General features: G+C 54.1%; 1 protein-coding gene across 1 annotated transcript in view; it reads left to right on the plus strand.

Moving 5' to 3' along the window:
• Positions 1–26,758, plus strand: part of p3h2 (prolyl 3-hydroxylase 2) — a 226,237-nt gene that overhangs the window by 149,742 nt on the left and 49,737 nt on the right. Inside the window, exons 4-10 of the mRNA XM_038816136.1 lie at positions 2,170–2,301; positions 5,324–5,466; positions 8,567–8,653; positions 14,722–14,768; positions 20,995–21,098; positions 24,304–24,431; positions 24,521–24,616. Of these exons, the coding sequence (XP_038672064.1) occupies positions 2,170–2,301; positions 5,324–5,466; positions 8,567–8,653; positions 14,722–14,768; positions 20,995–21,098; positions 24,304–24,431; positions 24,521–24,616 (737 nt within the window). The remainder of the gene's footprint in view (positions 1–2,169; positions 2,302–5,323; positions 5,467–8,566; positions 8,654–14,721; positions 14,769–20,994; positions 21,099–24,303; positions 24,432–24,520; positions 24,617–26,758) is intronic.

Raw genomic sequence — 26,758 nt, forward strand, 5'->3', positions numbered from 1 at the left:
GATCATTCCCTATCTTCTCCAAGAACCACGTGCTTCCCCCTTTTCTCTCTCTGTTTCTCACTGTTACGGGCCAGGGTTTAGAGAACACCAAAGTGTATTATGGAGTTCACCTGACCCACAACTTTTAATAGATTTTGGTCATGGGGAGCACAAGGACCCACTGTCCAGGTGTGGTACAACAGAGACATTCAGTATTTTTAAACAAAACAATATTTATTCTATGAATCCAGTTAACATTTTATAAACACACAGTAAACATCTTATCAACTACCAACACAAGTACCCACCCCAAAGATACAGTACTCTATAGGTAACCCTCAATAACTTTCCTAACAACATCCATAAGCCAAACACCCTTTTTTCCTACAAAACAGTCGGTTTGAATTCCTCACAGAAGCAGGTATTACTTTGAAGTTATCAAGTGGTCTGGAGACATTCTTTAGCATGCAGAGAGAGAGACCAAAAATATGCCTTCTTTGTTTGAATGCAGCTCCCAAACTGAAAACGAAACCAAAAAACTCCGAGCCACAAAGCAGCTTCCAGCTCAAAACGAAAGTAAACGACAGAATCACAGCCCAGCTCCACCCACACGATGACATCACTGCAGCCATTTGATGAAACACACTTTTCTTAAAGGGACCCTCACATGACACTCACTCTCTTCTCTCTCTGATTTGTAGTTAATAATGAGAATATTGATAGGCGTCTGGATGGTACAGCGGTGAAATGGGCAGAAGCACGACAGACGGAGATAATTGTAGAAAAATGTGAAGTGACGTACTATGGGAGCTCATGTGACAAGTCAGTAAACGATACATGGCCTTGAGTTTGTTGATTGTAGGTGAACCAGGAATTGTTTTGCCACCTTCAGCCTCAGCTGTTGTAAGCCTCTGATGGACTACGGAGACAGTGGGTGGACCAGAGCTTTCCTTGACCATGAGGCAAGGTTAGAGAGCGGGTGTCTGACCGTGTCTCATTCAACTGGGTCAGACTGCGGAGTGATAGAGTGACTGACAACTGAAGAATGTGAAAGTGCATCACTCACATCGTAAAAGTCGCAAACAAACTGGACTGGATTGTGCCGGCAGCCAGTTCAGAGATTTGTGAAGTTTATTTCCAAAGTTTAGCCAACTAGTTATTTAAACAAAAAAAAAACATTCTAATTGCTTTCCTCTGTTATTTCCCAATCTGACCAATCTAAACTCTGAGCCCAAGGGAATGCGGTTGTGTGATAGTGCGGAGTGTGAATCTGGCATCAGCGACCAGTGATTGAGTCAACTACTCGGCTCATTCATAAAACGATGCCTCTAAGTTCAGCTGTTTACTTGCTCCCTGGTGCTCATTCCTATTTTCACTCCACATGAGGATTCCATCTGGCTCTTCAGCAGATTGGCATCGAAGCTGAATGTTGGTGATCACCTCCTAGTGTTGGGAGGATCTAACTTCAGAACTGACTTGAATCTTAACAACCATGAGGAAAAGATCAAAAATCAAAAGGATTAATTAAAATCGTTTAAATTGATGTTTTAAATTTCCTTTCTGCTGGTGTATGTAAGAGTAACAATTGGCCGATCGGAGTTCCAAAGCCTCTAGATGAAAGGAGTAAGGGGTAGCTGAGGGAAATGAGGAGCTCCGATGGTGCAAAGATGGAAGATTGATCTTCTCTGATCAGTGCTCCAGGATTTTATAGATTCTTTGAGATGGAGTCTCATTTTCTTTGAAAGATGGTAGCTTCGGCCTACAACACTCTCTCCATACAGAGTGTGGGCCTAGATTACAGGCTCAAGTCTCCAGAATGGGGATTTGAACTCTCAACTTTGTGAGCCAATGGCTCATGGCTAACTCCTGAGTCAGCTGGAATAGAAGAGAGTGTGATGGATCTGAACTTTAACCTGTTGGCCAATGCAGGGAGAGAGAGGGTAAGACAAGGGGACCTGGAAATGAAGGGAAACTGGAGAGGAAAGTGAAAAAGAGGGTTAGAGTGGGCTGACAAAATACGGAAGGAACATTGGAGGTGAGTGAGGAATGTCTATCAGACACGAGATATTTCTTTTAGCTGATGGAGCAGCAGGTTTGAGGAATTGAAGATTCCTCCCCGGTTCTGGGAGAAGAATGTAGCTTTCGAAATGTGCCCTATAATTTTATGTCATGTGATTCTTTCTTACTCAGACCATTATATCCAGGTCCTCCAGTGTGGGCACGACTGTATCAGAGAATTGGCAACACGCGCTGGACGACTGTCTCCCATTGAGAACTACCTACCCATGCACTACGACTTCCTGCAATATTCCTACTTCAAGGGTGAGCTCCACTTTTAAAATTTACTCTTTCACGGAATGTGGGCATCGCTGGCTAGGCCAGCATTTAATTACCATCCCTAATTGCCCCTTGAGAAGGTGGTGGTGAGCTACGCTCTTGAACCGCTGCAGTCCCTGTGTTGTAGGAATACCCACTGTGCTGTTAGGGAGGGAGTCCCAGGATTTTTATCCAGTCGGGGTGGTGAGTGACTTGGAGGGGAACCTCCAGGTGGTGGGGTTCTAGGTGGTAGAGGTCAAGGTTTAGAAAGTGTTTTGGAAGGAGCCTTGTTGAGTTCTTGCAGAGCATCTTGTAAGTGGTACCATGGCTGTACCATTGCTCACCTGCTTTAACCAACTACACAAGGACTGGGGTCAGACCTCAGATGAGATCATCATGTATTTCTTTCTCAAAGTAGCGTAACTTCTCAAAATAATTTATTACGGTGGTTATGTATCAGCTACGATTAAACCTTTGAGTGGTCTGCCCTGCATCTAGAACCTAGATCATTATTGATTGGCTAATAACGCAGATTGTATTACTGGACATCCTAAAGCCATGAATTTGGCCAATACTTAGACCATAAGACATAGGAGCAGAATTAGGCCACTCGGCCCATCGAGTCTGCTCCGCCATTCAATCATGGCTGATATTTTCTCATCCCCATTCTCCTGCCTTCTCCCCATAACCCCTGATCCCCTTATTGATCAAGAACCTATCTATCTCTGCCTTAAAGACACTCAGTGAATTGGCCTCCACAGCCTTCTGCGGCAAAGAGTTCCACAGATTCACCACCCTCTGGTTGAAGAAATTCCTCCTCAGCTGTGTTTTAAAGGATCGTCCCTTTAGTCTGAGATGGTGTCCCTACAAGTGGGAACATCCTCTCCACGTTCACTCTATCCAGGCCTCGCAGTATCCTGTACTTTCCCAGGGCCCTCCATAAAGCTCAGGGGCCATGTCAATGGAAACACCTACAGCACTCTGTCGCTTGCACACATCTGGAGCCCCTTGTAGGAAGACAAGTTTACAAAGTGTAGGTGTGACCCCTGAACTCTGACTGATGAATAATTTTGTACCTGTGCTGTGAGAGTCTCTGGCAAGTCCAGCATTCAGCGCCCACTGTTTATTTGACCGAGAATGCCGTGCTGGCCCAGTATTCCTGAAACACTGGTAGTGTTTTGATACATGTGAGTGGCCACTCAGTGGGGGGTAAGATTCATCCTGTGCTGTTGTGGGAGTGGAGTTCCATATTGGCACATTCCAGGTGGGATGAGCCCCAGCCCCCTGACAGGGCACACTTTGTAAACTTGGCTTCCTAGAAGAGGCTCCAGATGTGTGTGAAGTGGCAGAGTGCTGTAGGTTTCTATTGACATCACTCCTGAGCTTTAAGGAGAGCTGTGCTTTGGGATAAGCCTTCATTTTCCTTTAGTGCAATATCCCCTTTAAGGCCAGGCTGAATTGTGGAATATTTTTAATTGGTGTCCTGGTTATGCCATCATTCGGTTCATCATGTGATCTGAGGTTGCCATGGAGATGAACAGCTAAGAAGCAACGGGTAAATAGAATGCTAATTGTGATGAGGTTAGTTATTTTCTCAGTATGTTTTTGAGTCACGCTTCAGCACGCCGGTAATTTGTGCAAAGAGGGAACATGCAAGGTTCTCTCGGAATGGAGCAGTTTTCTGTCTCGGTACTGAGCAAACAGATCCCAGTGTTGAAGCAGGTCTCTGAGAACAGAGCAGAGACTTTGTTATCCATGTAGCTGGAAAGGACAGAGCACTGAATCATAGAATTTACAGTGCAGAAGGAGGCCGTTTGGCCCATCAAGTCAGCACCGGCCCTTGGAAAGAGCACCCTACACAAGCCCAAACCTCCAACCCATCCTCATAACCCAGTAACCCCACCTAACCTTTTTGGACACTAAGGGCAATTTATCATGGCCAATCCACCCTAACCCGCACATCTTTGGACTGTGGGAGGAAACTGGAGCACCCGGAGGAAACCCACGCAGACACGGGAAGAACGCGCAAACTCCGCACAGACAGTGGCCCAAGCCGGGAATCGAACCCGGGAACCTGGAGCTGTGAAGCAACTGTGCTAACCATTGTGCTACTGTGTCGCCCTCTCTTCTGAAGCGAGAAGGTTTGTGGTTTACACGATACCCATTCCTGCCAGAACTCACCAGACTGTTTAAAGGGATCGAGGAAGTGGGTCCTGGAGATTCTGTAGCATCAGGGCTGACATGAGCCGAGAGAGAGAGAGAGAGAGTTCTTGGAACTTTGTCGTGTTGGTGATGACCATGTCCGGGAACTTTGGATGGAGTGGCTGCTGGGGAATGTGACTCGGGGGCCAAAATGGTTGAATAGGACGTGAGGGAATCACAGAATGAACCCAGAAAGGTGGAGAGATTACACTTTGTTCCATGCCTGTGCGGGAAGTAATGAGAATTCTGGGAATAATGTGAAGAATATCTTTGTTGTATTGACTATTTAAAATCTCTCCACTTCTGATTTAAAATGTGAATTGACCAGGTCTCCACTGCCCCCTGGGGAAGAGAATTCAAAACACTAACGACCCTCGGGGAAAATCTTCTCAACTCCATCTGAAATGGGAAACCCTTATTTCTAAAGTGTGTCGGCCTCTCCCACAATAGGAACCATCCTCTCAGAATCTACCCTTACCAGGCCCCCCAATACGATCACTTCATTCTTCACAACTCCAGTTGATACAGGCCCAAACTGTCCAACTTCCCCTCGGACCTCAACTCCCCCATCGCAGGAATCAGCCGATTCAATCTCTGATCAACTGCTCCGAGCGCATTTATATCCTTTCTTAAATAAGGGGCCAAAACTGTTCGCACAGTTGTGTCGGATGGTGACAAGAGAATTTTTAAGAAGTGGAATCTTGTCCAACAATTTTCTCTCTGTTGGGAATTATGCAAATCACTTTCTTTTAAAGATGTTAGCGGATGTTAACACAGGGAGATGTTTAAATGGAGTGTTTGCTCTCTCTCTCTGCCTCGATCACAGTTGGTAATTATGAGAAAGCGTTGGAAACCACAAAGTCCTACTTGCTGATCCGGCCGGACGATGATGACATGTTGCAGAACCTGGATTACTACCAGAGTGCGCTGGGCAGGCAAGGCCACTCGAACGTAATCACCCCTCGACAAGTGAGTTCTTACCAGCAAGGGATGGCAGCTTGGGGAAGATTTTTCATGTCAAACCTTAGAATCCATACTGTGCAGAAAGAGGCCATTCAGCCCATCAAGTCTGCACAGACCCTTCGAATGAGCACCTTACCTGTACCCACGCACACACGAGGAGAACGTGTAGCCTCCGTACAGTGACCCAAGCCGGGAATCGAACCTGGGACCCCACAGACAGTCACCTGAGGCTGGAATTTGACCCGGGTCGCTGGAGCTGTGAGGCAGCAGTGCTAACCACTGTGCTACCATCCCGCCACATAGGCAGACATCAAGGTCGGGACTGACCTCAGTACTGACCCTCTGACAGTGCGGCACTCCCTCAGTACTGACCCTCTGACAGTTCAGCACTCCCTCAGTACTGACCCTCTGACAGTGCAGCACTCCCTCAGTACTGACCCTCTGACAGTGCAGCGCTCCCTCAGTACTGACCCTCTGACAGTGCAGCTCGCCCTCAGTACTGACCCTCTGACAGTGCAGCACTCCCTCAGTACTGAGCCTCTGACAGTGCAGCACCCCCTCAGTACTGACCCTCTGACAGTGCAGCACTCCCTCAGTACTGACCCTCTGACAGTGAGGCACTCCCTCAGTACTGACCCTCTGACAGTGCAGCACTCTCTCAGTACTGACCTTCTGACAGTGCAGCACTCTCTCAGTACTGACCCTCTGACAGTGCAGCGCTCCCTCAGTACTGACCCTCTGACAGTGCGGCACTCCATCAGTACTGACTCTCTGACAGTGCGGCACTCCCTCAGTACTGACTCTCAGACAGTGCGTCACTCCCTCAGTACTGACCCTCTGACAGTGCGGCACTCCCTCAGTACTGACCCTCTGACAGTGCAGCACTCCCTCAGTACTGACCCTCTGGCAGTGCAGCGCTCCCTCAGTACTGACCCTCTGACAGTGCAGCACTCCCTCAGTACTGACACTCTGACAGTGCAGCACTCCCTCAGTACTGACTCTCTGACAGTGCGGCACTCCCTCAGTACTGACGTTCTGACAGTGCGGCACTCCCTCAGTACTGACCCTCTGACAGTGCGGCACTTCCTCAGTACTGACGCTCTGACAGTGCAGCACTCCCTCAGTACTGACCCTCTGACAGTGCAGCACTCCCTCAGTACTGACTCTCTGACAGTGCGGCACTCCCTCAGTACTGACCCTCTGACAGTGCGGCACTCCCTCAGTACTGACCCTCTGACAGTGCGGCACTCCCTCAGTAGTGACCCTCTGACAGTGCGGCACTCCCTCAGTACTGACCCTCTGACAGTGCGGCGCTCCCTCAGTTCTGACCCTCTGACAGTGCAGCACTCCCTCAGCACTGACCCTCTGACAGTGCAGCACTCCCTCAGTACTGACCCTCTGACAGTGCAGCACTCCCTCAGTACCGACCCTCTGACAGTGCGGCACTCCCTCAGTACCGACCCTCTGACAGTGCGGCACTCCCTCAGTACTGACCATCTGACAGTGCGGCACTCCCTCAGTACTGACCATCTGACAGTGCGGCACTCCCTCAGTACTGACCATCTGACAGCGCGGCACTCCCTCAGTACTGACCTTCTGACGGTGCGGCACTCCCTCAGTACTGACCATCTGACAGTGCGGCACTCCCTCAGTACTGACCCTCTGACAGTGCGGCACTCCCTCAGTACTGACCCTCTGACAGTGCAGCACTCCCTCAGTATTGACCCTCTGACAGTGCGGCACTCCCTCAGTACTGACCATCTGACAGTGCGGCACTCCCTCAGTACTGACCCTCTGACAGTGCGGCGCTCCCTCAGTACTGACCCTCTGACAGTGCAGCACTCCCTCAGTACTGACCCTCTGACAGTGCAGCACTCCCTCAGTACTGACCCTCTGACAGTGCGACACTCCCTCAGTACTGACCCTCTGACAGTGCAGCGCTCCCTCAGTACTGACCCTCTGACAGTGCGCACTCCCTCAGTACTGACCCTCTGACAATGCGGCTCTCCCTCAGTACTGACCCTCTGACAGTGCAGCACTCCCTCAGTACTGACCCTCTGACAGTGCGGCACTCCCTCAGTACTGACCATCTGACAGTGCGGCACTCCCTCAGTACTGACCCTCTGACAGTGCGGCACTCCCTCAGTACTGACCCTCTGACAGTGCAGCACTCCCTCAGTATTGACCCTCTGACAGTGCGGCACTCCCTCAGTACTGACCATCTGACAGTGCGGCACTCCCTCAGTACTGACCCTCTGACAGTGCGGCGCTCCCTCAGTACTGACCCTCTGACAGTGCAGCACTCCCTCAGTACTGACCCTCTGACAGTGCAGCACTCCCTCAGTACTGACCCTCTGACAGTGCGACACTCCCTCAGTACTGACCCTCTGACAGTGCAGCGCTCCCTCAGTACTGACCCTCTGACAGTGCGCACTCCCTCAGTACTGACCCTCTGACAATGCGGCTCTCCCTCAGTACTGACCCTCTGACAGTGCAGCACTCCCTCAGTACTGACCCTCTGACAGTGCGGCACTCCCTCAGTACTGACCCTCTGACAGTGCGGCACTCCCTCAGTACTGACCCTCTGACAGTGCGGCACTCCCTCAGTACTGACCCTCTGACAGTGCAGCACTCCCTCAGTACTGACCCTCTGGCAGTGCAGCACTCCCTCAGTACTGACCCTCTGACAGTGCAGCACTCCCTCAGTACTGACCCTCTGACAGTGCGGCCCTCCCTCAGTACTGACCCTCTGACAGTGCAGCACTCCCTCAGTACTGACCCTCTGACAGTGCAGCACTCCCTCAGTACTGACCCTCTGACAGTGCGGCACTCCCTCAGTACTGACCCTCTGACAGTACGGCACTCCCTCAGTACTGACCCTCTGACAGTGCGGCACTCCCTCAGTACTGACCCTCTGACAGTACGGCACTCCCTCAGTACTGCACTGGGAGTGTTTGGTTGATGTACTCCAGACTCTTGGGTGGTATTTGAACCCATGACCTTCTGACGTGAAGTCAATAGAACACTGAGTGAAAAAACCTGACCGAGTATTGGGTGGTTTCTTTTGGGGAAGTAGATTAACGAATTTTCTTTGTATTGGTTCCAGGATCTTGTTTGGTTTATGGAGCGATATCAGGTGGAGAAGGAGATTCTTCAATCAGTCAATGATCTGGGCTACTTCTACCTGGATCCAGTGAGTGCTTTAATCTTCAGCCACTTGGCAAGTGATAGGGCGAGGTGGACTGTGACCCCTGACCTACGTATTCCTAATGACCCCTCTAACAGACACAGACCATTTGAATGTCTGTTGTTTCTCACTGCCCCTCTCCTCGGTCAGTATCGACCTGTTGGGTGGGGAAGGGAATGAACTCTGAGGCTAGCTAGTGTGGATTTCATCGCTATCGAAGAGAATCAGATGAACCGTTCCCCACCGTCCGCTCCTCTGTCACGGCCAGGGACATGGCAGCTGTCAGGGTGCTTCATGAGACAGGATAGAGGGAACGTTAGAACATAGCAATGTAAGAAATAGGAGTAGGAACAGGCCATTCAGCCCCTCGAACCTTTGCTGATCTTCAATAAGAACATGCCTCGATTGTGGCCTTAACTCCACTTTCCTGTCTGCCCCCCCCATGACCTTCGACTGCCTTCTCATTAATAACCTATCGGACTCAGCGTGATTATATTCCGACCCGCAGCCTCCACTACACTCTGCAGGGAAAACGCTCCTCCTCATCTCCGCAGTCAACACAAAGGTTGGTGGAATTGCGGATAGCGATGAGGACTGTCAGAGGATACAGCAGGATTTAGATCATTTGGAGACTTGGGCGGAGAGATGGCAGATGGAGTTTAATCCGGACAAATGTGAGGCAATGCATTTTGGAAGGTCTAATGCAGGTAGGGGATATACAGCGAATGGTAGAACCCTCAAGAGTATTGACAGTCAGAGAGATCTAGGTGTACAGGTCCACAGGTCACTGAAAGGGGCAACACAGGTGGAAAAGGTAGTCAAGAAGGCATACGGCATGCTTGCCTTCATTGGCCGGGGCATTGAGTGTAAGAATTGGAAAGTCATGTTGCAGCTGTATAGAACCTTAGTTAGGCCACACTTGGAGTATAGTGTTCAATTCTGGTCGCCACACTACCAGAAGGATGTGGAGGCTTTAGAGAGGGTGCAGAAGAGATTTACCAGGATGTTGCCTGGTATGGAGGGCATTAGCTATGAGGAGAGGTTGAATAAACTTGGTTTGTTCTCACTGGAACGACGGAGGTTGAGGGGCGACCTGATAGAGGTCGACAAAATTATGAGGGGCATAGACAGAGTGGATAGTCAGAGACTTTTTCCAAGGGTAGAGGGGTCAATTACTAGGGGGCATAGGTTTAAGGTGCGAGGGGCAAGGTTTAGAGGAGATGTACGAGGCAAGTTTTTTACACAGAGGGTAGTGGGTGCCTGGAACTCGCTGCCGGAGGAGGTGGTGGAAGCAGGGACGATAGTGACGTTTAAGGGGCATCTTGACAAATACATGAATAGGATGGGAATAGAGGGATACGGACCCCAGAAGTGTAGAAGATTTTAGTTTAGACGGGCAGCATGGTCGGCGCAGGCTTGGAGGGCCGAAGGGACTGTTCCTGTGCTGGACTTTTCTGTGTTCTGAAGGAGTGTTTGATGAGGACGGTGTTGAGGGAGCTTTACTCTGTATCTAACCCCGTGCTGTACCTGTCCTGGGAGTGTTTGATGGGGGCAGTGTAGAGGGAGCTTTACTCTGTATCTAACCCCGTGCTGTACCTGTCCTGAGAGTGTTTGATGGGGACAGTGTAGAGGGAGCTTTACTCTGTATCTAACCCCGTGCTGTACCTGTGCTGGGAGTGTTTGATGGGGGCTGTGTAGAGGGAGCTTTACTCTGTATCTAACCCCATGCTGTACCTGTCCTGGGAGTGTTTGATGGGGACAGTGTAGGGGGAGCTTTACTCTGTATCTAACCCCGTGCTGTACCTGTCCTGAGAGTGTTTGATGGGGACAGTGTAGAGGGAGCTTTACTCTGTATCTAACCCCGTGCTGTACCTGTCCTGGGAGTGTTTGATGGGGGCTGTGTAGAGGGAGCTTTACTCTGTATCTAACCCCATGCTGTACCTGTCCTGGGAGTGTTTGATGGGGACAGTGTAGGGGGAGCTTTACTCTGTATCTAACCCCGTGCTGTACCTGTCCTGGGAGTGTTTGATGGGGACAGTGTAGAGGGAGCTTTACTCTGTATCTAACCCCGTGCTGTACCTGTCCTGAGAGTGTTTGATGGGGACAGTGTAGAGGGAGCTTTACTCTGTATCTAACCCCGTGCTGTACCTGTCCTGGGAGTGTTTGATGGGGACAGTGTAGAGGGAGCTTTACTCTGTATCTAACCCCGTGCTGTACCTGTCCTGGGAGTGTTTGATGGGGACAGTGTAGAGGGAGCTTTACTCTGTATCTAACCCTGTGCTGTACCTGTCCTGGGAGTGTTTGATGGGGACAGTGTAGAGGGAGCTTTACTCTGTATCTAACCCCGTGCTGTACCTGCCCTGGGAGTGTTTGATGTGGACAGTGTAGAGGGAGCTTTACTCTGTATCTAACCCCGTGCTGCACCTGTCCTGGGAGTGTTTGATGGGGACAGTGTAGAGGGAGCTTTACTCTGTATCTAACCCCGTGCTGTACCTGTCCTGGGAGTGTTTGATGGGGACAGTGTAGAGGGAGCTTACTCTGTATCTAACCCCGTGCTGTACCTGTCCTGGGAATGTTTGGGGAATTCTATTTCTGGGTCGAAAGGGAAAATGCTGGAAAATCTCATCAAGTCTGGCAGCATCTGCAGGGAGAGAAAAGAGCTAACGTTTCAAGTCCGGTGACTCGTTGTCAAAGCCTATCTTTTATCTATTTCCTTTAATCTATGCTTTTATCTATTTCTGGGTGTGTGACTGACACAGGAAGGATTTGGTTTCCGTTACCAGTTGTCTCTTTTTGCATTTTAGTATTTGCTAGACGTTGCTGCCATCTTGTGGTGATGACATGGAAATGCAACCTTTCTGAATCTTGGGAAAGGGAGACATTGAGAATGATTTGCTTCAATGGGAGTCAGCAGCAGCTGAGATCATCACCTGATGAGTTTGGTCCATGCAAAGTTGCTGGCCGTCGGACGATGGTCAATCTGAGGTTGTTCTCTGTGGGCGTGGTTTCTGTGGCTTTGAGTTTGAGCAAGAATAGAATTCTGGAGGATTCCTTGCCTCCGCTCCTCTATTACAATCAGGTGTTTTCAATGGAATTCAGTTTTTTGGTATTTTATCTGAGCGATGATTGGCTCCCAGGGGTGGGCCCAGCATTGGCTACTGAAGCAACAATGGCCACACCTCTGGCTGTCCCCAAACAGATAGGAGAGGTCACCGAGGGAGAAAGCATGTCCGGGGGCTGAAACAAACTGACCTGGACTTGGACACGGAGTATTGTCTCCAGGGTGACATTGCTGTGGTTACTGGGCGGGGCAAGCTGATGGATGGCGGAGAGAGTGGAAGAATTTGGAAGAGGTTGTGGAAGTGCTGTCGGGCTGACTATTGACCCGTTCTGCCCTTTGTAACCAGCTCCTGGCTTCACCCATTCCCAGGCCCCATGGGGAGAATTCCACAGCAACATGTGGTTGTGGACTGGGCCTGGGTTTGTTCCTGGCTTGGGGCCGCGATCAGAAAGAAGAGGGGCAGCACGGTAGCATGGTGGTTAGCATAAATGCTTCACAGCTCCAGGGTCCCAGGTTCGATTCCCGGCTGGGTCACTGTCTGTGTGGAGTCTGCACGTCCTCCCCGTGTGTGCGTGGGTTTCCTCCGGGTGCTCCGGTTTCCTCCCACAGTCCAAAGATGTGCAGGTTAGGTGGATTGGCCAGGCTAAATTGCCCTTAGTGTCCTAAAAAGTAAGGTTAAGGGGGGGGTTGTTGGGTTACGGGTATAGGGTGGATACGTGGGTTTGAGTAGGGTGATCATTGCTCGGCACAACATCGAGGGCCGAAGGGCCTGTTCTGTGCTGTACTGTTCTAAAATTTCTTCTAAAAGAGATGATAAAGGTTAACTCTGGGGAAAAGCTCATTGTTGATTAATACAGACAGAAGGAATGACCTGACCCTCAGTACACAAGGGGATCTGCTGGAATCATTGACAACACCACACATTGCTGATAGAATCCTCCATCTTTGCCTAATTGACAAATCAGACACGACTTCATTTCCAAAACATCCCCGGCACATCTTTGGACTGTGGGAGGAACCCGGAGCACCCGGAGGAAACCCACGCAGACACTGGGAGAATGTGCAGACTCCGCACAGACAGTGACCCAGCCGGGAACTGAACCTGGGACCCTGGTGCTGCGAAGCAGCAGTGCTAACCACTGTGCTACCGCGCTGCCCCAGACATACAGCTGTCGGTAACTCCCCATTTCCCCCAATTCTGGCCTTTGCACATCGTAGTGTCTAAGAGAACCCAGAAACGTGATTGTCACATCAGCTACATTCAGACCTTCCTTTACTACCCTGAGAGTATTTAATGTGGTCAGTGCAGAGGGAGCTTTACTCTGTACCTAACCCCGTGCTGTCCCTGTCCTGGGAGTGTTTGATGGGGTCAGTGTAGAGGGAGCTTTACTCTGTATCTAACCCCGTGCTGTACCTGTCCTGGGAGTGTTTGATGGGGTCAGTGTAGAGGGAGCTTTACTCTGTATCTAACCCCGTGCTGTACCTGTCCTGGGAGTGTTTGATGGGGACTGTGTAGAGGGAGCTTTACTCTGTATCTAACCCCGTGCTGTCCCTGTCCTGGGAGTGTTTGATGGGGACAGTGTAGAGGGAGCTTTACTCTGTATCTAACCCCGTGCTGTACCTGTCCTGGGAGTGTTAGATGGAGACAGTGTAGAGGGAGCTTTACTCTGTATCTAACCCCGTGCTGTACCTGTCCTGGGAGTGTTTGGTGGGGACAGTGTAGAGGGAGCTTTACTCTGTATCTAACTCCGTGCTGTACCTGGCCTGGGAGTGTTTGATGGGGACAGTGTAGAGGGAGCTTTACTCTGTATCTAACCCCGTGCTGTACCTGTCCTGGGAGTGTTTGATGGGGACAGTGTAGAGGGAGCTTTACTCTGTATCTAACCCCGTGCTGTCCCTGTCCTGGGAGTGTTTGATGGGGACAGTGTAGAGGGAGCTTTACTCTGTATCTAACCCCGTGCTGTACCTGTCCTGGGAGTGTTAGATGGAGACAGTGTAGAGGGAGCTTTACTCTGTATCTAACCCCGTGCTGTACCTGTCCTGGGAGTGTTTGGTGGGGACAGTGTAGAGGGAGCTTTACTCTGTATCTAACTCCGTGCTGTATCTGGCCTGGGAGTGTTTGATGGGGACAGTGTAGAGGGAGCTTTACTCTGTATCTAACCCCGTGCTGTACCTGGCCTGGGAGTATTTGATGGGGACAGTGTAGAGGGAGCTTTACTCTGTATCTAACCCCGTGCTCTACCTGTCCTGAGAGTGTTTGATGGGGACAGTGTAGAGGGAGCTTTACTCTGTATCTAACCCCGTGCTGTACCTGTCCTGGGAGTGTTTGATGGGGACAGTGTAGAGGGAGCTTTACTCTGTATCTAACCCCGTGCTGGACCTGTCCTGGGAGTGTTTGGTGGGGACAGTGTAGAGGGAGCTTTACTCTGTATCTAACCCCGTGCAGTACCGGTCCTGGGAGTGTTTGATGGGGACAGTGTAGAGGGAGCTTTACTCTGTATCTAACCCCGTGATGTACCTGTCCTGGGAGTGTTTGATGGGGACAGTGTAGAGGGGGCTTTACTCTGTATCTAACCTCGTGCTCTATCTGCCCAAAATGCTGCCTTCACTGACCCCACACCTTTGACGCCAACACCACCACTGGACTGCGGAGTACCTGGGTGCAGAGAACGGCAGAGGTGACAACAACAACACTTTCAAACTCGTTCCCCGACGTGACGCTGCCTCAACCTGACCCCAGACCGGCCTCAGCTCTACAGCCAACTTCCCCTCCATAGCAATATTCACCGCCCAATCATTTATCAAATTGAGCAAAGCCCCCTCCCCCCCGCCCCCTCCCATTCCGACCCGCGGGACCTTCTCCGCCCACCCAAACACGATATCAGACAATATACTGTCCTAAAAACAATGCCTTTGGGACAAAGATACTGACCGATTGAACATTGAATGTAAAACGGGAATAACGTTTCGGTGATCAGGATTCATGTTCAGGTTTTTGTCTCTGTGTTTGTAGCTGAACTGGACCGGATCTGGACCTGGGGCTATCTCGGAAAATCACAGGTGACAAACTCCAAATATTCCCTGAAAATTGTTTGATAAACATATCGTCATTACTGCAGATGTTCTGGAGCCGGTTTAGATCTCCCACAATCCCAGATGGTAGATTTTCAGCTGAAATGTGACGAAGAATTAGGCTGCAGCTTTCCGAGGTTTCTGTGAAGTTCTGCTGATTGTGAGTTTTCTACTCCCTGCTCAGATTTATCTATTTAATCGGTTAACATCCCAAATAATCCCTACAATGCAGAAGGAGGCCATTCAGCCCATCTAGTCTGCACCAACCCCCTAAAGAGCACTTTACCCAGGCCTCCCCCACCCTATCCCCGTTACCCCACCCAACCTGCACATCTTTGGACTGTGGGAGGAAACCGGAGCACCCGGCGGAAACCCACGCAGATAAGGGGAGAACGTGCAGACTCCGTACAGTCATCCAAGGCTGGAATTGTACCCGAGTCCCTGGCGCAGTGAGGTAACAGTGCTAACCACTGTGCCTCCGTGTCATCCTAGTCCCTTAACATTCTGGCTCTCTGCACGCTCCCCCAGAACTGACCTTCTGCACATCTCCATTTTCTTTGCTCCACTGTTGATGTTTGTTTATTCAGCCACCTGGGTCTCCACCTTTGAGCCAATCCTTAAAATCTGCCGTATCACGTGTCTAATGTGCTCAATATTCTTGGTGTGAAACTTGGTTTGATTGCTTATCATTGAAGGAACCTTGTGACCCCTTCAATGCATTAAAGCTGTTGATGATGACAACTAAAGCTATCCCTGTCTCCGGGGTGGGATGCTCCGTTATGCCAGCAGCCCAGGGGGTTTCCCGACGGCGTGGGGCTGCCCCCCAATGGGAAACCCCATTGACCGGCTGGCGTAACGGAGCATCCCGCCGGCTAGGGTCAAACAGCAATGTGGCGCGGCGGAGCGGAGAATCCAGCTCCTGGTATTTATCATGGTAGTGTGCCGTGTTCTGGAGTGTGCTGTGAGTGCGCTGTGTCCCGGAGTGTGCCATGATTCGGACTGCGCTGGGTTCCGGAGTGTGCCGTGTTCTGTACTGCGCTGTGTTCCGGAGTGTGCCGTGTTTCGGACTGCGGTGGGTTCCGGAGTGTGCTGTGTTCCAGACTGTGCCATGTTCCAGACTGTGCCGTGTTCTGGAGCGCACTGTGTTCCGGAGTGCACTGTGTTCCGGAGTGCACTGTGTTCCAGAGTGCGCAATGTTCTAGGGTGTGCTGTGAGTGCACTGTGTTCCAGAGTGTGCTGTGTTCCGGAGTGTGCTGTGTTCCAGAGTGTGCTGCGAGTGCGCTGTGTCGTGGCTGCGCTGTGTCGCTAAGTGCGCTGTGTCACGGAGTGCACTGTGTTCCGGAGTGCGCTGTGTTCCGGAGTGCGCTGTGTTCCGCCGGAGTGTGCTGTGTTCCAGAGTGTGCTGTGAGTGCTCTGTGCCGCGAGTGCGCTGTGTCGTGGCTGCGCTGTGTACCGGAGTGCGCTGTGTACCGGAGTGCGCTGTGTACCGGAGTGCGCTGTGTACCGGAGTGCGCTGTGTTCCGGAGTGCGCTGTGTTCCGGAGTGCGCTGTTTTCCAGAGTGTGCTGTGTCGCGGAGTGTGCTGTGTTCTGGAGTGTGCTGTGTGCCAGAGTGTGCCGTGAGTGCGCTGTGCTCTGGAGTGCAATGTGTTCCAGAGTGTGCCGTCAGTGCACTGTGTTCTGGAGTGAGTTGTGTCTCAGAGTGTGCTGTGTCCCAGAATGTGCTGTGAGTGTGCTGTGTTCCAGAGTGTGCTGTGTTCCAGAATGTGATGTGAGTGTGCTGTATTCCGGAGTGTGCTGCGTTCCGGAGTGTGCTGTGTTCCAGAAAGTGCTGTGAGTGTGCTGTGTTCCGGAGTGCGCTGTGTTCCAGAGTGTGCAGTGAGTGTGCTGTATTCCAGAGTGTGCTGTGTTCCGGAGTGTGCTGTGTTCCAGAATGTGCTGCGAGTGTGCTGTGTTCCGGAGTGTGCTGTGTTCCAGAATGTGCTGTGAGTGTGCTGTGTTCCAGAGTGTGCTGTGAGTGTGCTGTGTTCCAGACTGTGCTGTGTTCCAGAATGTGCTGTGAGTGTGCTGTGTTCCGGAATGTGCTGTGTTCCGGAATGTGCTGTGTTCCAGAGTGTGCTGTGTTCCGAAATGTGCTGTGTTCCGGAATGTGCTGTGTCCCGAAGTGCACTGTGTCCCAGAGTGCGCTGTGTCCCAGAGTGCGCTGTGTCCCAGAGTGCGCTGTGTCCCGGAGTGCGCTGTGTTCCAGAGTGCGCTGTGTTCCGGAGTGCGCTGTGTCCCAGAGTGCGCTGTGTCCCAGAGTGCGCTGTGTCCCAGAGTGCGCTGTGTCCCGGAGTGTGCTGTGTTCCGGAGTGCGCTGTGTTCTGGAGTGCACTGTGTTCCAGAGTGTGCTGTGTTCCGGAGTGCGCTGTGTTCTGGAGTGCACTGTGTCCCAGAGTGTGCTGTGTTCTGGAATGTGCTGTGTCTCGGAGTGCACTGTGTCCCAGAGGGCGCTGTGTCCCAGAGGGCGCTGTGTCCCAGAGTGCGCTGTGTCCCAGAGTGCACTGTGTCCCAGAGTGCGCTGTGTTCCGGAGTGCACTGTGTCCCAGAGTGCGCTGCGTCCCGGAGTGCGCTGTGAGTGCGCTGTGTTCTAGAGCGCGCTGTTTTCTGGAGTCCGCAGTGTTCCAGAGTGTGCCGTGAGTGCGCCGCGTCCCGGAGTGCGCCGCGTCCCGGAGTGCGCCGCGTCCCGGAGTGCGCCGCGTCCCGGAGTGCGCCGCGTCCCGGAGTGCGCCGCGTCCCGGAGTGCGCCGTGTCCCGGAGTGCGCCGTGTCCCGGAGTGCGCCGTGTCCCGGAGTGCGCCGTGTCCCGGAGTGCGCCGTGTCCCGGAGTGCGCCGTGTCCCGGAGTGCGCCGTGTCCCGGAGTGCGCCGTGTCCCGGAGTGTGCTGTGTCCCGGAGTGCGCTGTGTCCCGGAGTGCGCCGTGCCCCAGAGAGCGCTGTGTCCCGGAGTGCACCGTGAGTGCGCTGTGTCCCAGAGTGTGCTGTGTCCCAGAGTGCGCTGTGCCCCGGAGTGCGCTGTGAGTGCGCTGTGTCCCAGAGTGCGCTGTGTCCCGGAGTGCGCTGTGTCCCGGAGTGCGCTGTGTCCCGGAGTGCGCTGTGTCCCGGAGTGCGCTGTGTCCCGGAGTGCGCTGTGTCCCGGAGTGCGCCGTGTCCCGGAGTGCGCCGTGTCCCGGAGTGCGCCGTTTCCCGGAGTGCGCCGTGTCCCGGAGTGCGCCGTGTCCCGGAGTGCGCCGTGTCCCGGAGTGCGCCGTGTCCCGGAGTGCGCCGTGTCCCGGAGTGCGCCGTGTCCCGGAGTGCGCCGTGTCCCGGAGTGCGCCGTGTCCCGGAGTGCGCCGCGTCCCGGAGTGCGCCGCGTCCCGGAGTGCGCCGCGTCCCGGAGTGCGCCGCGTCCCGGAGTGCGCCGCGTCCCGGAGTGCGCCGCGTCCCGGAGTGCGCCGCGTCCCGGAGTGCGGTGTGTCCCGGAGTGCGGTGTGTCCCGGAGTGCGGTGTGTCCCGGAGTGCGGTGCGTCCCGGAGTGCGCTGCGTCCCAGAGTGCACTGCGTCCCAGAGTGCGCTGCGTCCCAGAGTGCGCCGTGTCGCGGAGTGCGCTGTGAGTGCGCTGTGTTCTAGAGTGCGCTTTTTTCTGGAGTGCGCAGTGTTCCAGAGTGTGCCGTGAGTGCGCTGTGTTCCAGAGTGTGCTGTGTTCCGGAGTGCGCTGTGTTCCGGAATGCCCCAGAGTGCGCTGTATCCCAGAGTGCTCTGTGTCCCAGAGTGCACTGTGTCCCAGAGTGCGCTGTGTCCCAGAGTGCGCTGTGTCCCAGAGTGCGCTGTGTCCCAGAGTGCGCTGTGTCCCGGAGTGCGCTGTGTCCCAGAGTGCGCTGTGTCCCAGAGTGCGCTGTGTCCCAGAGTGCGCTGTGTCCCAGAGTGCGCTGTGTCCCAGAGTGCGCTGTGTCCCAGAGTGCGCTGTGTCCCGGAGTGCGCTGTGAGTGCGCTGTGTTCTAGAGTGCGCTTTTTTCTGGAGTGCGCAGTGTTCCAGAGTGTGCCGTGAGTGCGCTGTGTTCCAGAGTGTGCTGTGTTCCGGAGTGCGCTGTGTTCCGGAATGCCCCAGAGTGCGCTGTATCCCAGAGTGCTCTGTGTCCCAGAGTGCACTGTGTCCCAGAGTGCGCTGTGTCCCAGAGTGCGCTGTGTCCCGGAGTGCGCTGTGTCCCAGAGTGCGCTGTGTCCCAGAGTGCGCTGTGTCCCAGAGTGCGCTGTGTCCCAGAGTGCGCTGTGTCCCAGAGTGCGCTGTGTCCCAGAGTGCGCTGTGTCCCGGAGTGCGCAGTGTCCCGGAGTGCGCTGTGTCCCGGAGTGCGCTGTGTCCCGGAGTGCGCTGTGTCCCGGAGTGCGCTGTGTCCCGGAGTGCGCTGTGTCCCGGAGTGCGCAGTGTCCCGGAGTGCGCCGTGTCCCGGAGTGCGCCGCGTCCCGGAGTGCGCCGCGTCCCGGAGTGCGCCGCGTCCCGGGGTGCGCCGCGTCCCGGAGTGCGCCGCGTCCCGGAGTGCGCCGCGTCCCGGAGTGCGCCGCGTCCCGGAGTGCGCCGCGTCCCGGAGTGCGCCGCGTCCCGGAGTGCGCCGCGTCCCGGAGTGCGCCGCGTCCCGGAGTGCGCCGCGTCCCGGAGTGCGCCGCGTCCCGGAGTGCGGCGCGTCCCGGAGTGCGGCGCGTCCCGGAGTGCGGCGCGTCCCGGAGTGCGGCGCGTCCCGGAGTGCGGCGCGTCCCGGAGTGCGGCGCGTCCCGGAGTGCGGCGCGTCCCGGAGTGCGCCGCGTCCCGGAGTGCGCCGCGTCCCGGAGTGCGCCGCGCCCCGGAGTGCGCTGTGAGTGCGCTGTGTTCTAGAGTGCGCTGTTTTCTGGAGTGCGCAGTGTTCCAGAGTGTTCCGGAGTGCGCCGCGTCCCGGAGTGCGCCGCGTCCCGGAGTGCGCCGCGTCCCGGAGTGCGCCGCGTCCCGGAGTGCCCCGCGTCCCGGAGTGCGCCGCGTCCCGGAGTGCGCCGCGTCCCGGAGTGCGCCGCGTCCCGGAGTGCGCCGCGTCCCGCAGTGCACTATGTTCAAGGGTGTGCTGTGAGTGTGCTGTGTTCCAGAATGTGCTGTGAGTGTGCTGTGTTCCAGACTGTGCTGTGTTCCAGAATGTGCTGTGTTCCAGAATGTGCTGTGTTCCAGAGTGCGCTGTGAGTGTGCTGTGTTCCGGAATGTGCTGTGTTCCAGACTGTGCTGTGTTCCAGACTGTGCTGTGTTCCGAAATGTGCTGTGTTCCAGTGTGTGTTTGTGTTCCAGAGTGTGCTGTGTTTGCTGCGTTCCAGAGTGTGCTGTGAGTGTGCTGTGTTCCGGAGTTTGCTGTGTTCCAGAATGTGCTGTGAGTGTGCTGTGTTCCGGAGTTTGCTGTGTTCCAGAATGTGCTGTGTTCCGGAGTGTGCTGTGTTCCAGAGTGTGCAGTGAGTGTGCTGTGTTCCAGAGTGTGCTGTGAGTGTGATGTGTTCTGAAGTGTGCTGTGTTCCAGAATGTGCTGTGAGTGTGCTGTGTTCCAGAGTGTGCTGTGAATGTGGTGTGTTCCAGAGTGTGCTGTGCTCCAGAGTGCGCTGTGAGTGTGCTGTGTTCCAGACTGTGCTGTGTTCCAGACTGTGCTGTGTTCCAGAATGTGCTGTGAGTGTGCTGTGTTCCAGAATGTGCTGTGTTCCAGTGTGTGCTGTGTTCCAGAATGTGCTGTGAGTGTGCTGTGTTCCAGAGTGTGCTGTGAATGTGGTGTGTTCCAGAGTGTGCTGTGCTCCAGAGTGCGCTGTGAGTGTGCTGTGTTCCAGACTGTGCTGTGTTCCAGACTGTGCTGTGTTCCAGAATGTGCTGTGAGTGTGCTGTGTTCCAGAATGTGCTGTGTTCCAGTGTGTGCTGTGTTTCAGAGTGTGCTGTGTGTGCTGTGTTCCAGAGTGTTCTGTGAATGTGCTGTGTTCCAGAGTGTGCTGTGTTCCAGAGCGTGTGTTCCGGAGTGTGCTGTGTTCCAGAGTGTGAGTGTTCCGGAGTGTGCTGTGTTCCAGAGTGTGAGTGTTCCGGAGTGTGCTGCGTTCCTGAGGACTGGTGTAACCTGTCTACTGAGTGAGGTGTAGTTTTTGACTTTATTATGACTGAGGAGTGATGTTTAAAGGCTGCTTTGATTAGGTGTCTAACTCCGCTGTGTTTCTAGGGAGAAGAGATTCCTGGGTCAGGAGGAAACTCTGAAACAGCCGGAGATGCTGATCAGTCAGAAGAAAAAGACAAGGAAGAAAATTGACCGAGATCTGCAAGAAGGTACGACACTGAGTTCAGTGATGGCCGAGTATTGATTGGAGATCCCTTTCAGGGAGGTTTTAGACACTAAAGAACATGTTCCTCTTTGTTGTAGATCAACACCCCCCCCCCCTCCTCCCCCCCCCCCACCCCCTTCGCTGAGGTAGCACGGCTCCTTTAAGGGTGTGGCCCAGGCTGCCCATGTGACTGTCCCGGAACCAATCACTGGTCCCCATACTAGCCCAACACCTTCTCTGGATGGGGTGGTCCTGTGGGACTGACGAGCCATTGTCCCACCCCCAGCCAGGGGGGCTCTCTCACAGGAGCTGCAGATGCCCACATGGAGGCCAGGAATTGATGAAGCCATTGACGAAATGATACAGCAATGTCCATCCTGTCAATCACTACCTCCATTGACCAGCCTCCACCCCTAGGCCTGGGACCAGGATCTGGCTCCATGGTGACTACGTGGGCTCTTCCTTGGGCAGGATGCAGGATTTTGGGTGATGTTCACTCCCAAGCGTCTGTCTCTGCAGGATGTGGGGACCACGTCCTCGATGGCTACGGTGGACACATTACACCGAGTGTTTGCCATCAAGGAACTGCCAGACTCCATTATAACCGACAATGTCACACCTTTTACAGGGACATCTTCCAACACTTTGTTCAGATGAATGGCGTTCGCCACTGTGGGACTGCCCCATACCACCCTGCGCCCAATCGGTTGGCTGAGAGGGCCAGACAGGGCCTTGATCAGACAGACCCCTGTGTCAGCGGTTTGCTAATATTCTGTTCTCATACAACACAACCCCCTAGACCACCATAGGGACCGCACCTGCCAGTTACTGATGGGTCGCCGTCTCAGAACCTGTTTGGATTTGGTGGCTTGGTGGGGAGGGGTGGAGGCAGGTCCGGCCTCCCAGAGAATCTACACAGAGAGGCAGCAGCTAATCGCAGGTGGGAGAGCCCGGCTTACTTTGAGATTTTGCCCTTGAGTCGCTCGGGTTAGCTGAAGCATTGAGTCCTGTTCCGGGGCCCATGTCATCATGGAATCCAGATCATAGAATCCCTACAGTGCAGAACAAGGCTATTCAGCCCATCGGGTCGGCACTGACCCTTTGAAAAAGCACCCTGTCCTGTAACACCCATCTAACTGCAGGATGCTAAGGGGCAATTGATCACATCCAATCCACCTAACCTGCACCATCCAATCCACCTAACCTGCACCATCCAATCCACCTAACCTACACCATCCAATCCACCTAACCTGCACATCTTTGGACTGTGGGAGGAAACCGGAGCACCCGGAGGAAACACACATGGTGAGAATAAATGACAGAACTGTCAAAAAACATATTGATCTTCAATGGAGCGGTTTGGGGGTCCCATCACCCTTTCGGCACACTCCTGCGGATGACCCGGACTAGAGGGAGCTGTGACCTCCCGGACTCAGCCTCGCCAGCTGGGAGGCGATGAGGCCAGTTACCCGACCCAGCAGACGGGGTGTCGTGAATTGGCGCCTGTGCTGACAACCTCAGAGTCTGGGAGTCAGTGGGAAGACTGAGGAGATCCTGGAAGCACTCAGAGGGCCCGAACTGACTGTGTTGGAACTCTCTCTCCTCTGATGTCTTTAGCATTTATATAGAACCTGTTCATAGTTATTGTGTAAAGTGTAATAATTGACTTAAAGGGGGGTGGGATGTGGTAGTGTGGCCCCTTTAAGGGGGCGGCCCTCATGGTCCATGTGACCGGCTTGGGGCCAATCACGTGGGAGCGCATGAATTTTGGCCAATAGTGTGTAAGCATGAGGCCCTGGGAGCAGAGATCAGACCAATCCGGTGTCTGTCTGTACACCAGCCTCTTCCTTTGTAAACCCCCCTGTGCGACTGGACCACCCCCCCCCCCCCGGAGTGCTGCTGGAACTACCACATCCTCCTCCTACCCCTCAATCCCTATCTACACTCCTCCTCATACCCCTCAATCACCACCTACCCCTCCTCCTCATACCCCTCAACCCCACCTACCCCTCCTCCTCATACCCCTCAACCCCACCTACCCTCTCTCCCTCTAACCCTCAATCACCACCTACCCCTCCTCCTCATACCCTCAACCCCACCTACCCTCACTTCCCCTACCCCTCAACCCCACCTACCCCTCCTCCTCATACCCCTCAACCCCACGTACCCTCACTTCCTCTAACCCTCAATCACCACCTACCCCTCCTCCTCATACCCTCAACCCCACCTACCCTCACTTCCTCTAACCCTCAATCACCACCTACGCCTCCTCCTCATACCCGTCAACCCCACCTACCCTCACTTCCTCTAACCCTCAATCACCACCTACCCCTCCTCCTCATACCCCTCAACCCCACCTACCCTCACTTCCTCTAACCCTCAATCACCACCTACCCCTCCTCCTCATACCCCTCAACCCCACCTACCCTCACTTCCTCTAACCCTCAATCACCACCTACCCCTCCTCCTCATACCCCTCAACCCCACCTACCCTCACTTCCTCTAACCCTCAATCACCACCTACCCCTCCTCCTCATGCCCCTCAACCCCACCTACCCTCACTTCCTCTAACCCTCAATCACCACCTACCCCTCCTCCTCATACCCCTCAACCCCACCTACCCTCACTTTCTCTAACCCTCAATCACTACCTACCCCTCCTCCTCATGCCCCTCAACCCCACCTACCCTCACTTCCTCTAACCCTCAATCACCACCTACCCCTCCTCCTCATACCCCTCAACCCCACCTACCCTCACTTCCTCTAACCCTCAATCTCCACCTACCCCTCCTCCTCATACCCCTCAACCCCACCTACCCCTCCTCCTCATACCCCTCAACCCCACCTACCCTCACTTCCTCTAACCCTCAATCTCCACCTACCCCTCCTTGTATTTGGCCGATGGGCTGGGTCAGCTCCACCTGGGATTGGCCGATGGGCTGGGTCAGCTCCACCTGGGATTGGCCGCTGGGTTGGGTCAGCTCCACCTGGGATTGGCCGATGGGCTGGGTCAGCTCCACCTGCGATTGGCCGATGGGCTGGGTCAGCTCCACCTGGGATTGGCCGATGGGCTGGGTCAGCTCCACCTGGGATTGGCCGATGGGCTGGGTCAGCTCCACCTGGGATTGGCCGATGGGCTGAGCAGTTGTCCAGTCCAGCCTGTTTATTGCCCTCACTGTGAGCTCTTCCTCTCTCTCTCTCTCTCTCCAGGAGGACCTTTACTCTATGACCAGGTGAAACTTATCCACGACTCGCATCAACTGAACGGAAGCCAGCGAGTGCTCCTCGATCACGTCATCACCACACGGGAGTGTGGCGAGCTGTACCAGTTAGCCAGCGTAAGTGCCAAAGTGGTTTGTTGGTGTTTCCCATCTGCCGTTTTACCACGAGGAATCTGGTTTCTGACCCTTTGTCTCGTGTTTTCCAGTCCATCACCATGGCAGGGGACGGCTACAGAGGCAAGACGTCACCACACACACCCAATGAACGTTTTGAAGGAGCGACTGTATACAAAGCTTTAATGGTGACTGAATATTATGGACTGCCCACAACTCGGTTTCTTCGACAGCACCTTTCAAACCCACGACCACTACCATCTAGAAGGACAAAGACAGCAGATACCTGGGAACCTCATCACCTGGAGGTTCCCCTCCAAGTCACTCCCCACCCTGACTTGGAAATGTTTAAAATTCATTGACTGGATGGGGGTGTCATTGGTTAGGCCAGCATTTATTGCCCACCCCTAGTTGCCCATCACAAGGTGGTGGTGAGCTCTCTTCTTGAACCGCTGCAGTCCCTGAGGTGTAGGTACACCCACTGTGCTGTTAGGGAAGGGTTCCCACTGGGTTGACCCAGTAACAGAGAAGGAACGGTGATATATTTCCAGGTCAGGGTGCTGACTGACTTGGAGGTTGTGAGTTTGGAAGGTGCTGACTAAGGATCCTTGGTGAGTTACTGCAGTGAATCTTGTAGATGGTACACACGGCTGCCACTGTGCGTCGGTGGTGGAGGGTTTGAATGTTTGTGGAAGGGTCGCCAATCAAGCAGGGCTTCTTTGTCCTGGATGGTGTTGAGCTTGTTGAGTGTTGGAGCTGCGCTCATCCAGGCAAGTGGAGAGTATTCCATCACACTCCTGACTTGTGCCTTGTAGTGGGGATAGGTTGGGGGCCCCGGGGGGAGGGGGGAGTGTTCAGGAGGTGAATTACTCGCCCTTGGATTCCTAGCCTTTGACCTGCCCTGGTAGCCACAGTATTAATGTGGCTGGGTCCAGTTCAGTTTCTGATCAATGGTAACCCCCAGGATGTTGATTGTGGGGGATTCAGCGATGGTAATGCCATTGAACCAAGGGGAGATGGTTAGATTCTCTCTTGTAGGAGATGGTCATTGCCTGGCACTTGTGTGGCTCAAATGTAACTTACTTATCGACGTTCCTTGAATGCCACTGAATCAAAATCCTGGACCTCCGTCCCTAACAGCAATGTGGGTGTTGCTGTAGAAGGGGACCACCTTCTCCAGCAGCAACTAGGGATGAGGAATAGATGTTAACTTTACCAGTGATGCCCACATCCATAAATCAATGTAGTAAAACATACAGAGACCCTGGGCGGTATTCTCCGCTCCCGATAAAACATACAGAGACCCTGGGCGGTATTCTCCGCTCCCGATAAAACATACAGAGACCCTGGGCGGTATTCTCCGCTCCCGATAAAACATACAGAGACCCTGGGCGGTATTCTCCGCTCCCGATAAAACATACAGAGACCCTGGGCGGTATTCTCCGCTCCCGATAAAACATACAGAAACCCTGGGCGGTATTCTCCGCTCTCGATAAAACATACAGAGACCATGGGCGGTATTCTCCGCTCCCGATAAAAATTGGGATGGCCATTGTGAAATTGGCCGAGGTTCACGACAGCCTCGGAGCCCGCTCCCCGCACCTAATTAACCCCCACCCAGGGGGCTAGGAGCGGGGCCTCCGTCTTTCCCGGCCGCGACCTCGTCGTGCCGGAAATGACGCGCAAAACGGCGCTTTTGTGAGGTCATCCGCGCATGCGCGGGTTGCCGGTTCCAACCCGTGCATGCGCGGATGACTTCATCGCGCATACGGCACGAACCACGCATGCGCGGTGGCCGTCTTTCTCCTCCGCCGCCCGGCAAGACGTGGCGGCTTGATCTTGCCGGGCGGCGGAGGGGAAAGAGTGCGTCCGTTTTGGACGCTGGCCCGACGATCGGTGGGCACCGATCGCGGGCCTGTCCCCTCCCGAGCACAGTGGTGGTGCTCCCGTCCCAATCGGGCCCCTAGATGCCCCAAACGGGCATCTGCCGCCCGTTTGACGAATGCAGCAACCAGGTGTGGTTGCTGCCATGGTGAAACGGGCGTGAAGGGCCGGCCGCTCGGCCCATCGGGCTCGGAGAATCACCGTTCACGACGAGTGGCGATTTTTACGAGCCGGGGGGAGAATCGCTGGGGGCGCCAGGGGGGAGTAAAAAATGTCGGGAGGCCCTCCCGCGATTCTCCCATGCCGCGTGGGGAGCGGAGAATTCCGCCCATTATGCTTCACACCCATCTTTACTTTGATATTCCTGATCTTCTGTGGGGAAGTGTGATTGTCAGGTACAGTAAGAGCAGGAAGAACAGCAGCCAGAACCCTCGCGTAGCCTCAAG

This window comes from Scyliorhinus canicula, chromosome 13 (assembly GCF_902713615.1).
Source record: "Scyliorhinus canicula chromosome 13, sScyCan1.1, whole genome shotgun sequence".
Taxonomy (NCBI): Eukaryota; Metazoa; Chordata; class Chondrichthyes; order Carcharhiniformes; family Scyliorhinidae; genus Scyliorhinus; species Scyliorhinus canicula.